The 15,710-nt window shown below is 43.9% G+C and overlaps 1 protein-coding gene across 1 annotated transcript in view; it reads left to right on the top strand.

The window, feature by feature from the left end:
• Positions 1 to 1,358: 1,358 nt before the first annotated feature.
• The window catches only part of LOC120036633 (potassium channel subfamily T member 1-like), a gene marked incomplete at both ends in the record, with an annotated part of 44,505 nt that continues 30,153 nt past the window's right edge, over positions 1,359 to 15,710 (top strand). The window contains 12 exons of the mRNA XM_038983012.1: positions 1,359 to 1,447; positions 1,875 to 1,885; positions 3,005 to 3,053; positions 3,365 to 3,424; positions 4,051 to 4,125; positions 5,064 to 5,147; positions 6,408 to 6,502; positions 8,545 to 8,728; positions 10,695 to 10,859; positions 13,379 to 13,515; positions 14,922 to 14,985; positions 15,334 to 15,442. Of these exons, the coding sequence (XP_038838940.1) occupies positions 1,359 to 1,447; positions 1,875 to 1,885; positions 3,005 to 3,053; positions 3,365 to 3,424; positions 4,051 to 4,125; positions 5,064 to 5,147; positions 6,408 to 6,502; positions 8,545 to 8,728; positions 10,695 to 10,859; positions 13,379 to 13,515; positions 14,922 to 14,985; positions 15,334 to 15,442 (1,122 nt within the window). The remainder of the gene's footprint in view (positions 1,448 to 1,874; positions 1,886 to 3,004; positions 3,054 to 3,364; positions 3,425 to 4,050; positions 4,126 to 5,063; positions 5,148 to 6,407; positions 6,503 to 8,544; positions 8,729 to 10,694; positions 10,860 to 13,378; positions 13,516 to 14,921; positions 14,986 to 15,333; positions 15,443 to 15,710) is intronic.

Genomic DNA, 15,710 nt, shown 5'->3' on the forward strand with positions numbered 1-15,710 from the left:
TAGGGGAGAGACACCAGTTCTGAGTAGAGATGTCCGGTGTAGGGTAGAGACACCAGTTCTGAGGAGAGATGTCTGGTGTAGGGTAGAGACACCAGTTCTGAGGAGAGATGTCTGGTGTATGGTAGAGACACCAGTTCTGAGTAGAGATGTCTGGTGTAGGGTAGAGACACCAGTTCTGAGTAGAGATGTCCGGTGTAGGGTAGAGACACCAGTTCTGAGTAGAGATGTCTGGTGTAGGGTAGAGACCAGTTCTGAGGAGAGATGTCCGGTGTAGGGGAGAGACACCAGTTCTGAGTAGAGATGTCTGGTGTAGGGTAGAGACACCAGTTCTGAGGAGAGATGTCTGGTGTAGGGTAGAGACACCAGTTCTGAGGAGAGATGTCTGGTGTAGGGTAGAGACACCAGTTCTGAGTAGAGATGTCTGGTGTAGGGTAGAGCCACCAGTTCTGAGTAGAGATGTCTGGTGTAGGGTAGAGACACCAGTTCTGAGTAGAGATGTCCGGTGTAGGGTAGAGACACCAGTTCTGAGTAGAGATGTCTGTTGTAGGGTAGAGACACCAGTTCTGAGGAGAGATGTCCGGTGTAGGGTAGAGACCAGTTCTGAGTAGAGATGTCCGGTGTAGGGTAGAGACACCAGTTCTGAGTAGAGATGTCCGGTGTAGGGTAGAGACACCAGTTCTGAGGAGAGATGTCAGGTGTAGGGTAGAGACACCAGTTCTGAGTAGAGATGTCCGGTGTAGGGTAGAGACACCAGTTCTGAGTAGAGATGTCTGGTGTAGGGTAGAGACACCAGTTCTGAGTAGAGATGTCTGGTGTAGGGTAGAGACACCAGTTCTGAGGAGAGATGTCCGGTGTAGGGTAGAGACACCAGTTCTGAGGAGAGATGTCCGGTGTAGGGTAGAGACACCAGTTCTGAGTAGAGATGTCTGGTGTAGGGTAGAGACCAGTTCTGAGGAGAGATGTCCGGTGTAGGGGAGAAACACCAGTTCTGAGGAGAGATGCTTTACCTGTCAGACTCACTAGCCTGCTCATTTCATTGGTCTGCGATAAGTTCCGTTTCTGGGCAGTTAAAAACAAACTTTCTAGACATTCCCATACCAATGTGTCTTGCATTACAAAAACATGACTGCAAACATTTACTCATATGAGCCTGATTAAACAGATTTGTTTTTCAAGATAATTCAGCACAAATTCAGTTACTCTTTACTTTACCATGGTATGTTATTCCTTCCCATAAGCTTTATTTGACCTTTGTCAACTATAATTGTTCAATGGGAAACAGGTTAAGATTTACTCCCAATGTAATTACTTAGTAAATCTGGCCTTTAGTGTTCTCTATTGCGTTTGTTTCCATGCAGGCCTGAGGATCCGTCTGTTTAACTTCTCCTTGAAGCTGTTGACGTGTGCCCTATACGTCCTCAGAGTGTCTCTGGACGACCCCGAACAGGTCACTGGTGTATGGTGAGTAACTGCTAATGTAACCTCCTGATAAAGTCCTGTTATTTCATGTCTTACTAGTGACCGTAGCATTTGTTAAACTGTGATTTCTAATTTGGGTGTTTGAGATTGAGGGCAGAATAAGCACATCAGCATCTCGTATTAGAATATGGACAATAATATGGAAATAAAACATTTCTCTGATATATTGATATATACTGAACAAAAATATAAACGCAATATGAAACAATTTCAAAGATTTTACTGAGTTACAATTCATATAAGGAAATCAACTGAAATAAATTAACAATATCCCACAAATGCAGGTGGGGAAAAAGCCTACCTAATTGGGAACCACACAAACCACCAACCTAGAAATCTATAAACTAGATAACCCCCCCAGTCACGCTCTGACCTAAACACCATAGAGAACCGAGGGCTCTCTATGGTCAGGGCGTGACATAGAGAAATTAACATTCTCTGGCAAATTCTCTGGCAACAGCTCTGTTAGACAGTCAGCATTCCAATTGCACGCTCCCTCAAAACTTGAGACATCTGTGGCATTGTGTTGTATGACAAAACTGCACATTTTAATGTCCCCAGCACAAGGTGCACCTGTATAATGATCATGCTGTTTAATCAGCTTCTTGATGTGCCACACCTGTGGATGGATTACCTTAACAAAGGAAAAATGCTCACTAACAGGAATGTAAACAAATGTGTGCTCAACATTTTAGAGAAATATGCTTTTTGTGCCAATGGAATATTTCTGGGTTATTTTATTTTAGCTCATGAAAGATGGGACCAACACTTTACATGTTGCGTTGATATTTTTGTTCAGTAGTCAGATCAATTCTAAAAAGATGGTATCTATTCAGGTATTGTATGAGTCAGAGAATCTACCTCTAACTTTTACCCAAAGTTGAAAATAAAATTGCATTTGGTCAAGATAAGATAGATCCAGAGTTTGGAATTAATTTTGTATCTGTCTGAGACACAAAAGGCTTTAAAGAGCAGTGGCGATGGTGAAGGGGCATTCTCTCTCAGTGTAGTGATATGGAAGCAGCATATGGATTTTATTGTATACAATGCCACCGGCAGCTCTTAAAGAAATTGTCCCTCTGCCTCCCGTCCGTCACCATGGCAACATGCAGAGTGAGTGAAGGTGCCTATTAGCCACAGGGTATATATTTCACCACACATTCTGTCTGAACGACTTCCCTTTGCTGTGGATTTCCTCTGCAGTGTGAACTGTCACAACCGAACAAGCACCACAGCAGAATCTACAGAAAGCACAGAAATCAACTGGTGAGTTATGAGGGTCTAACATTGACGTGCTGTCCCGGGCTTCGAATGTGTTTTTGATTGTGTTCATCTCATAGCTATCAGGTGGTGTTTGAAATGACTCTTGTCTAACCCATACAGTGTGATTCATCATCAATAACACTGTTTTGTCTTTTGAAAGGGAGTTGTTAATCTCATAGCTATCTTGTGTTATTTGGAATCATCTTTGTCAAATAATCAATATATAGAGTATAATCAATATCATTGTTTTGTCTTGTGAAAGGGATTTGATTTTCTGGGTGAACAGAAGGGTTCCTGTATGGGCGATACAGGTAAAAGAAGACTGAGATTCACTAACACTGCTTTGGTAATACAGTACTGGCTTCTCAAGTCTTCCATTCAACAGTAGCCACTATGGGTCAAACAAGTGAACATTTCATTGACAATCTCCCCCTTCCCCTGTGGCCAATACATTAGAAAAACAAGACATATTAACACTCACAGCATCCCATATGAAAATATTTGACAACAGAAGACACTTTACAGCACATATTTTCCCCAGTGATATGTAGATTGCCTGAGAGGTTATGTGGCCAGATTGCAGCCCTGGTAATGTGTGTGCCTCCACTCTGCTCTGCTCCAGGTGATCGTGGCCTTAATCAGTTTCCTGGAAGCGATGCTCCTTACATATCTCAGCTACAAAGTAAGACACCTCAGCTCTACTCCTTTCACACTGATCACAGAAAAAAATCAACGCCACAAAGGAAGTCATTTCATTCATTCTATCAGGCAGAGTCGTGTGGCGTGTCTGTGTGAGATTGCAATTAATTGCCGAACTTTCTGGCATATGGTTTAACCGCGAGCCTCAGCTCTAGCCTGAGCCAGAAGAACAGGTCATTAATACACTTTACAAATGAATAAAAGATGAGGTGTCCGTCCTACTTTTTTCTTTAAATTGGGCTCTTTCCTTAAATAACTCATTAGTGCTGCAGTGCTACTTCCCTTTGATTAATTAGGCTGTTTTACTTTTACTTTAGGAAGACAGTGTGTTTTTTGTTTTGCTTCGTTTTGGCAGATCCCCAATTGTTTTAACGAATCCTGTCATTATGTTCTCGCCTGCCTGGAGCGCCAGATGGGCGGGATTTGCAGAATTAGTTCCATTGTGCCAGGCACACTTAGAACCGAGGTCTGATTATTCCAACAATATTGACCTCGTTTTTGGGGGATTCGTATCATATCACTATCATTGTAATTAGTCCGCAGACTAATTACAATGAGCCAGTAGCTTATTACCTTGACTCACACATTGATTGTGTTTCTCTCTTTCAGGGGAATATCTGGGAGCAGATGTTCCAGATCTCCTTCATCCTGGAGATGATCAATACCGTGCCGTTTATAATCACTGTGAGTCTTCTTCCACCTGATCTCACACACACACCCACACACACACACACACACACACACACACACACACACACACACACACACACACACACACACACACACACACACACACACACACACACACACACACACCTTGTTTTCCATCTGTGCCATATTAAATTATTTCAAATAGTCTAGATACCTTGTAATATGAATGGGCTTCAGGCATGCTGATAATACATTTATATTGGTATTGGAATGGCTCTGGTCTTTGTGAATTCACAGTGTGTGGCGTCCCTCTGACATTGTGTATTCATCAAGCAGCAGGCCCACAACGTCCAACAGAGAAAGGTGACAGGATACACCATGAGGAATGTGGTGCTGACAAATAGATTCATTTCAGTGGCTCAAACCATATTCCACAAAGCAAACGAGGCCAATTAGTGAACATCAAATCAAATCAAATTGTTTTTGTCACATGTGCTGAATACAACAGGTGTAGACCTGACTGTGAAATGCTTACTTACAAGCCCTTAACCAACAATACAGTTCAATAAATAGTGTTAAGAAAATATTTACTAAATAAACTAAAGTAAAAAATAAAATAAATAGTAACACAATAAAATAACAATACCGAGGCTATATACAGGGGGTACCGGTACTGAGTCAATGTAATTTGCACATGTAGGTAGGGGTAGAGTGACTGCATGGATAATAAAAAGCGAGTAGTAGCAGTGTAAAAACAAAAAGGGGGGGGGGACATTTGATTAATTTTTCAACAGTCTTATGGCTTGGGGGTAGAAGACAACATATGACTTTTGCAATGTTTATGTTTTATATTATGAGTATAGCTCTAGAGACCTGGGAGTATGGTAATGTGAGACTGTGAGTGGTGAAACTCGATGATGGGAGCGTACACTGCACACTGTGCATATGAATGAATCCAATTGTCTCTTCAGATCTTCTGGCCTCCATTGAGAAACATCTTCATCCCAGTGTTTCTCAACTGCTGGTTAGCCAAGTGTGCCCTGGAGAATATGATTGTGAGTATATGCTATAGCCATAACGCAGCAGTCAAAACTGGACAGAACTGGTTGCAATGATGTCATAATTATGTAGTTTTGTTGGCAGGGAATACATGGGTTCTTCCTATTAAAATGTTCCAGCTCTCAGATTATGCTGTATATAGCCTGCTTGCAGAATAGTTGCTATAGAATAACTTAACTCTGCATTGTGTGGGTGTAGAAGAACCCTGGTAAGAATTCCCTGGTTATGAATAGTCTGTAGATTCCCTGTCAGTTAAAAAAAAATGTTTTAGGAAGGCAGACCATCAATGAGTATAGATTTGAGCCAGAGCCTGCATGTATCTGTGTGGACAGATGGTTAGGTCCAGGGCTAAGGAGACCAGTTCTGAGGGGGAGAACAGGTCCAGCCTGGAGAGGTTGAAGGGGAGGCTTCAGCCAAACAGAAACATTATCAAGGGACATGGTGGGTAGGTAGCGTGAAGAGACTGAAGTGGGGGTTCAGCCAATCAGAAACATTATCAAGGGACATGGTGGGTAGGTAGCTTGAAGAGACTGAAGTGGGGGTTCAGCCAATCAGAAACATTATCAAGGGACATGGTGGGTAGGTAGCTTGAAGAGACTGAAGTGGGGCTTCAGCCAATCAGAAACATTATCAAGGGACATGGTGGGTAGGTAGCTTGAAGAGACTGAAGTGGGGGTTCAGCCAATCAGAAACATTATCAAGGGACATGGTGGGTAGGTAGCTTGAAGAGACTGAAGTGGGGCTTCAACCAATCAGAAACATTATCAAGGGACATGGTGGGTAGGTAGCTTGAAGAGACTGAAGTGGGGGTTCAGCCAATCAGAAACATTATCAAGGGACATGGTGGGTAGGTAGCTTGAAGAGACTGAAGTGGGGCTTCAGCCAATCAGAAACATTATCAAGGGACATGGTGGGTAGGTAGCTTGAAGAGACTGAAGCGGGGCTTCAGCCAATCAGAAACATTAACAAGGTGTGACATGGACCGCATGTTCGTTCACTGCTTGTATGCTGTATGAAAGGTTGACCGCATCAGTATCAAAGTAACCAGCAAGGCAGATAGGTTTTAAAGCGAGATAAATAGACAGATAGATGGTGCAGTAGATGGAGCAGACAGACTGACAGACTGACAGACTGACAGACTAACCGGCACAGCAGACCAACTGACTGACCAACCGATTTAACATGAACCATAACCCTCTTTCTGTATCTCTCCTTCCCTCGCTCTGCTTCTATCCCTCCCCCCTCTTTATCCTCAGAATGATCTCCATCGTGCCATTCAGAGGACCCACTCGGCCATGTTCAACCAGGTTCTCATCCTCATCTGCACCCTACTCTGTCTGGTCTTCACTGGGTATGTGTCCTCTGATCTCAGCCTCTCTTCCCTGGAGATCCCTAAATCTGGGCCCATTGGCTGCAACTCATTCCACAAAGCTGTTCCCTGCCATCTGCCCTTTTTCATTCCCACTCACAGATCTGATAGAATCTGGTTAAGGGTAAGCAACATTGAAAAAAGGAGGTGGACTTGGTTGTAATGACAACATCAACAACCAGCTTGGCCCACAGATAGTTTTCTCATGCCCAGTTGTTTCAGATCTGTGAAGGGGAGTGAACAAGGGCATCTAGGAGGAAACAACTTTCTGGAATGAAATACAGCCCCTGATCTCCCCCCTTCATCCCTGGTGCTCCCTGGGACCCTCTCCTCCATCCACTGACATTTTGACTCCTCATTATCCAATACAGGAAATGAACTGAGGAAGTCAGGCAGAACAGAGAGCAGAATCAATGGTGTGATTCTCACTGATTCAACAGGTCAGAGCAGAAGTGTTGTGGTGCATCGATCGTTGGGAATGTAGGGTTTTGATCCTTAATCTGCCAGGCTGAATTTCAATGTGGATAGTATATGTATGTCAAACTGTCTGTTTAAATATCACAAGTGATGAGATCAGTAGGACTCAGACCAAGTTGTAACAGTAAGTTAGGTTACATTGGATCATCATCATGTATAATTCACCTTTCTCTTAGACTTTTTAATTTTATTTCACCTTTATTTAACTAGGCAAGTAAGTTAAGAACAAATTATTTTTTACAATGACGGCCTACACCGGCCAAACCCAGAAGATGCTGGACCAATTGTGCGCCACCCTATGGGACTCCCAGTCACAGCCGGTTGTGATACAGCCTGGATTCAAACCAGGGTGTCTGTAGTGACGCCTCAAGCACTGAGATGCAGTGCCTTAGACCGCTGTGCCACTCGGGAGCCATTGATCATTCAATGTGTCCATGTTTTAATTGAACCTTATTCAAATAAGCTCACTGCTCTTTTCTCATGCATACAGATATCGGATCTTCCTCACAGGAGGAAAATAATCCTGCTGCAGGAGGATTTGAATAAATATTTTAAAAGTATAATCACAGCCAGGGGGCAACTGGAAGCAGTGTTTGTAGGCCATACAATGCAGTAGCGTACCTAGGGGGCTATGGTTCGGGGAAGGCTCCGCTAACCAACCGACCTCATACCATCCAGTATTCTCAAGGCTTGCTAGAGCATTGTGACCTGACATAGTGCAGTGTTCTGAGCAGCAAGCTTCAGTGCTGAGTATCAGAAGTTCACGCCTGGTTCTGGGCAATCATTTTAACACTTTGTGTGAAAGGAAACTAATGTTGGTGTAGCCTACTGACTCTTATCATTCTATTCGTTCCCTATTTAAGTTACCCAACAGTGTCTGATATGGTCATTTCTTATCAAGATCTAGGGTAAAATAACCCTGGACTGTCCATATTTGAAATGTGTAACTACATCAAGTCTATCTGGGGATTGAGTTATTTGTGCCAGAAGGCCCGTGGGCCAGAATCAAACCCACGCCGACACAGTAGGCCTATATGTTCGCACTGAAGGCAGCAGCCCTAACTGCTAGACCACCCCAGGCCACAATTGAACTACATTTTGACAGGTCATTCGTAACTTTAAGATACACTTGACACTGTATATGAAACGACGGTTGTTGATGTGTATGGCTGTGTTTCAGATAGATTTTATACGTTTGAATGTTGCAGTATTAGGAGCTAGCTAGGGTTAGCGTTTGAGCGAGGGAGAGAGAACATAATTTTGATAGCAAACCCTGATCCCAATGACTCGACTGCCCCCGCATGGAGAGAAAGAGAAATGTTCATTTTCAGCCACGCACGGAGCTCATTTAGAATTGCATCTGGAAAATTCCCTGTGACAAAAGGATCGATCAAGTTAAGATCCGACATCTGAAGCTCTGAGTTCCGGCATTATAGTGGTTCTCCATAATGCAAAATCAGCAACGTACGATGTCAATCGTCTATGCTCGCGAGACTACCTTGTGCAAAATGTCACCCCTAAATGTGAAATCCCTCTCTTCCTTCCAGGGCGTGTGGTATCCAGCATCTTGAGAGAGCATCCAATCAGAACCTGACTCTGTTCAACTCTCTGTATTTCTGCATCGTCACCTTCTCTACCGTGGGCTACGGTGACGTCACACCTCATATCTGGCCCTCTCAGCTGCTGGTGGTTATTCTCATCTGTGTGGCCCTCGTGGTCCTCCCGCTACAGGTATGACACTGTATATAACAGTGCTTACACAATAGCCTATTACCACAGCCGTTTTCCAAGGATAATTGAGGCTGAAAAGAATCTCAGACACGTTATCACAAGATTTCATTTGTGTTTGTATCTATTAGGGATCTCCATTAGTTCCTGCCAAGGCAGCAGCTACTCTTCCTGGGGTTTATTATAGATCTCCATTAGTTCCTGCCAAGGCAGCAGCTACTCTTCCTGGGGTTTCTTATAGATCTCCATTAGTTCCTGCCAAGGCAGCAGCTACTCTTCCTGGGGTTTATTATAGATCTCCATTAGTTCCTGCCAAGGCAGCAGCTACTCTTCCTGGGGTTTCTTATAGATCTCCATTAGTTCCTGCCAAGGCAGCAGCTACTCTTCCTGGGGTTTATTATAGATCTCCATTAGTTCCTGCCAAGGCAGCAGCTACTCTTCCTGGGGTTTCTTATAGATCTCCATTAGTTCCTGCCAAGGCAGCAGCTACTCTTCCTGGGGTTTATTATAGATCTCCATTAGTTCCTGCCAAGGCAGCAGCTACTCTTCCTGGGGTTTATTATAGATCTCCATTAGTTCCTGCCAAGGCAGCAGCTACTCTTCCTGGGGTTTATTATAGATCTCCATTAGTTCCTGCCAAGGCAGCAGCTACTCTTCCTGGGGTTTATTATAGATCTCCATTAGTTCCTGCCAAGGCAGCAGCTACTCTTCCTGGGGTCCAAACGCATTAAGGCACTTACATTACTTATAAAACACAAGATAAATCATATAACATTATTACACCACTACATATCTACAATACAAAAGGTATAATACCACCATACAACAATATTACAATGAACGTGTGTGTAGAGTGTGGGTGCTAGCGTGTGTGTGCGTATGCGTGTGTCTGTTCCTGTGTGTGTCTCTTCACAGTCGCTGCTGTTCCATAAGGTGTATTTTTATCTTTTTTTATCTGAGTCTACTGCTTCCCTCAGTTACCTGATATGGAATAGAATTCCATGCTCTAGGTAGTACTGTGTGCCTCCCATAGTCTGTTCTGGACTAGAAAGGTCGGGGCGGCAGGTAGCCTCGTGGTTAGAGCGTTGGACTAGTATCCGAAAGGTTGCAAGATCGAATCCCCGAGCTGACAAGGTTAATATGTGTTGTTCTGCCCCTGAACAAGGCAGTTAACCCACTGTTCCTAGGCTGTCATTAAATATAAGAATTAGTTCTTAACTGACTGGCCTAGTTAAATAAAGGTAAAAAAAAGAATGGCCTGATAAGAAGTGTTTTGAAATGATAGATGTATACCTGTAGTAGTAACCAGTCATGAGGTAACATCCTCAATGCTAAGACTGCTTGAACAAACTTCATGTTCGAGAACAAACAGACGTAGACGTCAGGTGTAAACAATGCCAACGTATGACGGCAAACACTTTCTGAGAATGAACATAATTTGCTTGTCATGCTCCGACCTCATATGCACCGTCCATCGTCAGTAATGAGAACACAACTCAAAGCTTTGTTCTCGCTGAGAGTGAGGCACAACAACACCTTGTTAGTTATCCTCCTATATCTTAGTTCCAGCAGCAGCCCTCCTCATTAAACCGTTTTATACAGTATGTGGACTAAATGCCCACAGTATAAATGAACTGATGAATAGAATCCATAGAAATCCATTTGATGAACCTTCCTGCAGCATCAGCAGTTTAACTCCCCACTCTGTCACCCTTCTCTTTCTGTCACCTTCCCCACTCTCTCACCCTTCTCTTTCTGTCACCTTCCTAACTCTGTCACCCTCCTAACTCTGTCACCCTCCTAACATGTTATGCCGTAAGTGTATTACAAAGCGTACAGTAGGTTGTTGTAACCTCGTGTGTGTGTGTGTGTGTGTGTGTGTGTGTGTGTGTGTGTGTGTGTGTGTGTGTGTGTGTGTGTGTGTGTGTGTGTGTGTGTGTGTGTGTGTGTGTGTGTGTGTGTGTGTCAGTTTGAGGAGTTGGCCTATCTGTGGATGGAGCGTCAGAAGTCAGGAGGGAACTACAGCAGACACCGTGCCCAGACAGAGAAACACGCCGTCCTGTGTGTCAGCTCTCTGAAGATAGACTTGCTCATGGACTTCCTCAATGAGTTCTACGCTCATCCTAGATTACAGGTTGGTCTACAGAAATAGAAGAAGGCAATGTTATTTGGTACGTCTCTACAGTAATTGAGGAAGGCTATGATATTGGTAGGTCTCTACAGGAATTGAGGAAGGCTATGATATTTGGTAGGTCTCTATAGGAATAGAGGAAGGCTATGATATTGGTAGGTCTCTACAGGAATAGAGGAAGGCTATGATATTTGGTAGGTCTCTACAGGAATAGAGCCCTTGTTCAGGACTATGTTATTTGGTGTGTACTCCAAAGACAGCGCTAAAGGACAGACCTCAATATTGATGTTTTATTTAGCGCACAAGTCATTTAGACAATCCACTCTGGTTCCTAACAAAATGTGCATTTAGCTTGCAAAATATAATAAAATATGCAAACCTTCAGTGTAGATGTTAGGCATCTAACAGGTATTTCTCCTGGTCTCCTGATGTTAGGTATATAACAGGGTATCTACCCTGCTCTCCTGATGTTAGGTATATAACAGGGTATCTACCCTGCTCTCCTGATGTTAGGTATATAACAGGGTATCTACCCTGCTCTCCTGATGTTAGGTATCTAACAGGTATCTACCCTGCTCTCCTGATGTTAGGTATATAACAGGTATCTACCCTGCTCTCCTGATGTTAGGTATCTAACAGGTATCTACCCTGCTCTCCTGATGTTAGGCATCTAACAGGTATCTCTCCTGCTCTCCTGATGTTAGGTATCTAACAGGGTATCTACCCTGCTCTCCTGATGTTAGGCATCTAACAGGTATCTCTCCTGGTCTCCTGATGTTAGGTATATAACAGGGCATCTACCCTGCTCTCCTGATGTTAGGTATATAACAGGTATCTACCCTGCTCTCCTGATGTTAGGTATCTAACAGGTATCTACCCTGCTCTCCTGATGTTAGGTATCTAACAGGTATCTACCCTGCTCTCCTGATGTTAGGTATATAACAGGGTATCTACCCTGCTCTCCTGATGTTAGGTATCTAACAGGTATCTACCCTGCTCTCCTGATGTTAGGTATCTAACAGGTATCTACCCTGCTCTCCTGATGTTAGGTATCTAACAGGTATCTACCCTGCTCTCCTGATGTTAGGTATCTAACAGGTGTCTACCCTGCTCTCCTGATGTTAGGTATATAACAGGGTATCTACCCTGCTCTCCTGATGTTAGGTATATAACAGGGTATCTACCCTGCTCTCCTGATGTTAGGTATCTAACAGGTATCTACCCTGCTCTCCTGATGTTAGGTATCTAACAGGTATCTACCCTGCTCTCCTGATGTTAGGTATCTAACAGGTATCTACCCTGCTCTCCTGATGTTAGGTATCTAACAGGTATCTACCCTGCTCTCCTGATGTTAGGTATCTAACAGGTATCTACCACACTCTCCTGATGTTAGGTATCTAACAGGTATCTACCCTGCTCTCCTGATGTTAGGTATCTAACAGGTATCTACCCTGCTCTCCTGATGTTAGGTATCTAACATGTATCTACCCTGCTCTCCTGATGTTAGGTATCTAACAGGTATCTACCCTGCTCTCCTGATGTTAGGTATCTAACAGGTGTCTACCCTGCTCTCCTGATGTTAGGTATCTAACAGGTATCTACCCTGCTCTCCTGATGTTAGGTATCTAACAGGTATCTACCCTGCTCTCCTGATGTTAGGTATCTAACAGGTATCTACCCTGCTCTCCTGATGTTAGGTATCTAACAGGTGTCTACCCTGCTCTCCTGATGTTAGGTATCTAACAGGTATCTACCCTGCTCTCCTGATGTTAGGTATCTAACAGGTATCTACCCTGCTCTCCTGATGTTAGGTATCTAACAGGTATCTACCCTGCTCTCCTGATGTTAGGTATCTAACAGGTGTCTACCCTGCTCTCCTGATGTTAGGTATCTAACAGGTGTCTACCCTGCTCTCCTGATGTTAGGTATCTAACAGGTATCTACCACACTCTCCTGATGTTAGGTATATAACAGGGTATCTACCCTGCTCTCCTGATGTTAGGTATCTAACAGGTATCTACCCTGCTCTCCTGATGTTAGGTATCTAACAGGTGTCTACCCTGCTCTCCTGATGTTAGGTATCTAACAGGTATCTACCACACTCTCCTGATGTTAGGTATCTAACAGGTATCTACCACACTCTCCTGATGTTAGGTATCTAACAGGTATCTACCCTGCTCTCCTGATGTTAGGTATCTAACAGGTATCTACCCTGCTCTCCTGATGTTAGGTATCTAACAGGTGTCTACCCTGCTCTCCTGATGTTAGGTATCTAACAGGTATCTACCACACTCTCCTGATGTTAGGTATCTAACAGGTATCTACCACACTCTCCTGATGTTAGGTATCTAACAGGTATCTACCACACTCTCCTGATGTTAGGTATCTAACAGGTGTCTACCCTGCTCTCCTGATGTTAGATATCGAACAGGTATCTACCCTGCTCTCCTGATGTTAGGTATCTAACAGGTATCTACCCTGCTCTCCTGATGTTAGGTATCTAACAGGTGTTTACCCTGCAGGACTACTATGTGGTGATCCTGTGCCCTACGGAGATGGACATCCAGGTTCGTCGTGTCCTCCAGATCCCCCTGTGGTCCCAAAGGGTCATCTATCTCCAGGGATCAGCGCTCAAAGACACAGACCTCATGAGGGCCAAGTGAGTGACCCACCGCCCACTGGGCCTAAAGAGTCTCAATGGGAGAGAAGGGCAGTGTTCCGCAGGGAAACATGTTGTGGAATAGTTAGAAAGAAATATCACATCTCTTTGACAGCTCCATTCTATAACATTTTTATTTGCAAAAAGAGGGTTCCAAAAGGGTTCTTCGGCTGTCCCCATAGGAGAACACTTTTTGGTTCCAGTTAGAAACCTTTGTGGTTCCAGGTGTAACTATTTTGTGTTCCATGTCGAACCCTCTGCGTAAAGGGTTCTCCATGGAACTCAGAAGGGTTCTACCTGGTACCAAAAGGGTTCTACCTGGAACCAAAAAGGGTTCTTCAAAGGGTTCTCCTATGAGGACAGCCGAGGAACCCTTTCAAGTTCTAAAAAGCAAATTTTTTTCTACGAGTGTAAAGGGAAGCAAGGGGTATCAGAGAAGTTCATAACACCATCAGTTGAGGTCACAGATGCCTGAGTTGGTAATCGCAGATCAGAACAAACCTCTAATGAGCCTGTTGTTGAGTCCTCACAGTTCAGTTACTGGTTGATAGGCTTTCTGATCTCAGATATGAATCTAGAGTCTATGAGTGAGTTTGTGCACCTTGTGCTGCTGACAGATAAGAGAGTGGTAAAGTCAGGAAAGGTCAGCCAAAGGTGTTAATTCAGTTGGCTGTCCTCTCCTAGTATATCAGTGTAATGGGCTTTCTCAGTACGGCTCACTCTCATCACAACAGCCAAGTTCATAGGCATCAACACAAATCATAGCTGAGATCGATCATATCAAACCGTGTTGGCAGTGGCAGGGGCTGCCCTGTCAGGAACACAATACAGGTAGCCATTGATATATGCAGCTGCTCTGATTTTATTGTAGTCGTAGGGTGGATGCTAAGGGGTGGTGATGGATGGTTGAATTGTGGTAATACTGCTTGTCCCCATGAGAGGAAACTGGGATGGCATGAAATTTACCCTGTCCACTACAGCACAGCACTGCATGGTCGTTCAGTGATAACAGTCATAAATTCACCCAGCAGCTCACCCCTCCACTCTGCCGTTTTCACACATGAAAATACTCTGATGAAAACCATGACAGTAATACAGTGTGACAATACGGTGAACATTACAACAGCATGCAGATTTTAGCCTCTTAGCTTTTATCTCGGACAGTTCTCACTAATATTACCTGTCTGAAGCTTCCCTGGCCCTGGTGTGTGTGTGTGTGTGTGTGTGTGTGTGTGTGTGTGTGTGTGTGTGTGTGTGTGTGTGTGTGTGTGTGTGTGTGTGTGTGTGTGTGTGTGTGTGTGTGTGTGTGTGTGTGTGTGTGTGTGTGTGTGTGTGTGTGTGTGTGTGTGTGTGTGTGTGTGCGCGTGCGTGCGTGTATTTCTGTTAAATCAGTTTGTTTCCTACAGGATGGATGATGCAGAAGCCTGTTTTATCCTGAGCAGTAGGAATGAGGTGGACCGCACTGCGGCTGTAAGTTCATTATCAGACTCATGACTTCATATTTAGCGCATTGCAATCATCACTCAATACATTCATTGAGTTGTGATTGCAATGAACTGAATTTTTCCACTGTAACTCAGTGAGATTGTGCGTATTGGACCTGTGGCTTAAAAACTATTTTACTTTTCCACTCGGCTGATTTTACAAAATGGACAGAAATGAAAAATAAGTATTGGATTTATAAACTCATATTGAGTGCACATAACAGTCCAGCTGGCCAATTCTCAGGACTCATAAAATCGGAATTACATTTCCGGTTGAGTGAGGGTGAAAGTGTTAGAAGTAGCAGATGGAAATGAATGCTATTTTGTCCTGCAGGACCACCAGACCATCCTCAGAGCCTGGGCTGTGAAGGACTTTGCCCCAAACTGCCCCCTGTATGTCCAGATACTCAAACCAGAGAACAAATTCCATGTGAAGTTTGCTGGTGAGCTTTCCTTGCTCTCTTTGTCGCTGTCTCTTTCTATCAGTCTCCCTGTCCCTCTCTGTCTCTTTCTATCAGTCTCCCTGTCCCTTTCTCTCTTTCTATCAGTCTCCCTGTCCCTCTCTGTCTCTTTCTATCAGTCTCCCTGTCCCTCTCTGTCTCTTTCTATCAGTCTCCCTGTCCCTCTCTGTCTCTTTCTATCAGTCTCCCTGTCCCTCTCTGTCTCTTTCTATCAGTCTTCCTGTACCTCTCTGTCTCTTTCTATCAGTCT

The sequence above is a fragment of the Salvelinus namaycush genome, unplaced genomic scaffold, assembly GCF_016432855.1.
Source record: "Salvelinus namaycush isolate Seneca unplaced genomic scaffold, SaNama_1.0 Scaffold1402, whole genome shotgun sequence".
In the NCBI taxonomy this organism is placed as follows: domain Eukaryota; kingdom Metazoa; phylum Chordata; class Actinopteri; order Salmoniformes; family Salmonidae; genus Salvelinus; species Salvelinus namaycush.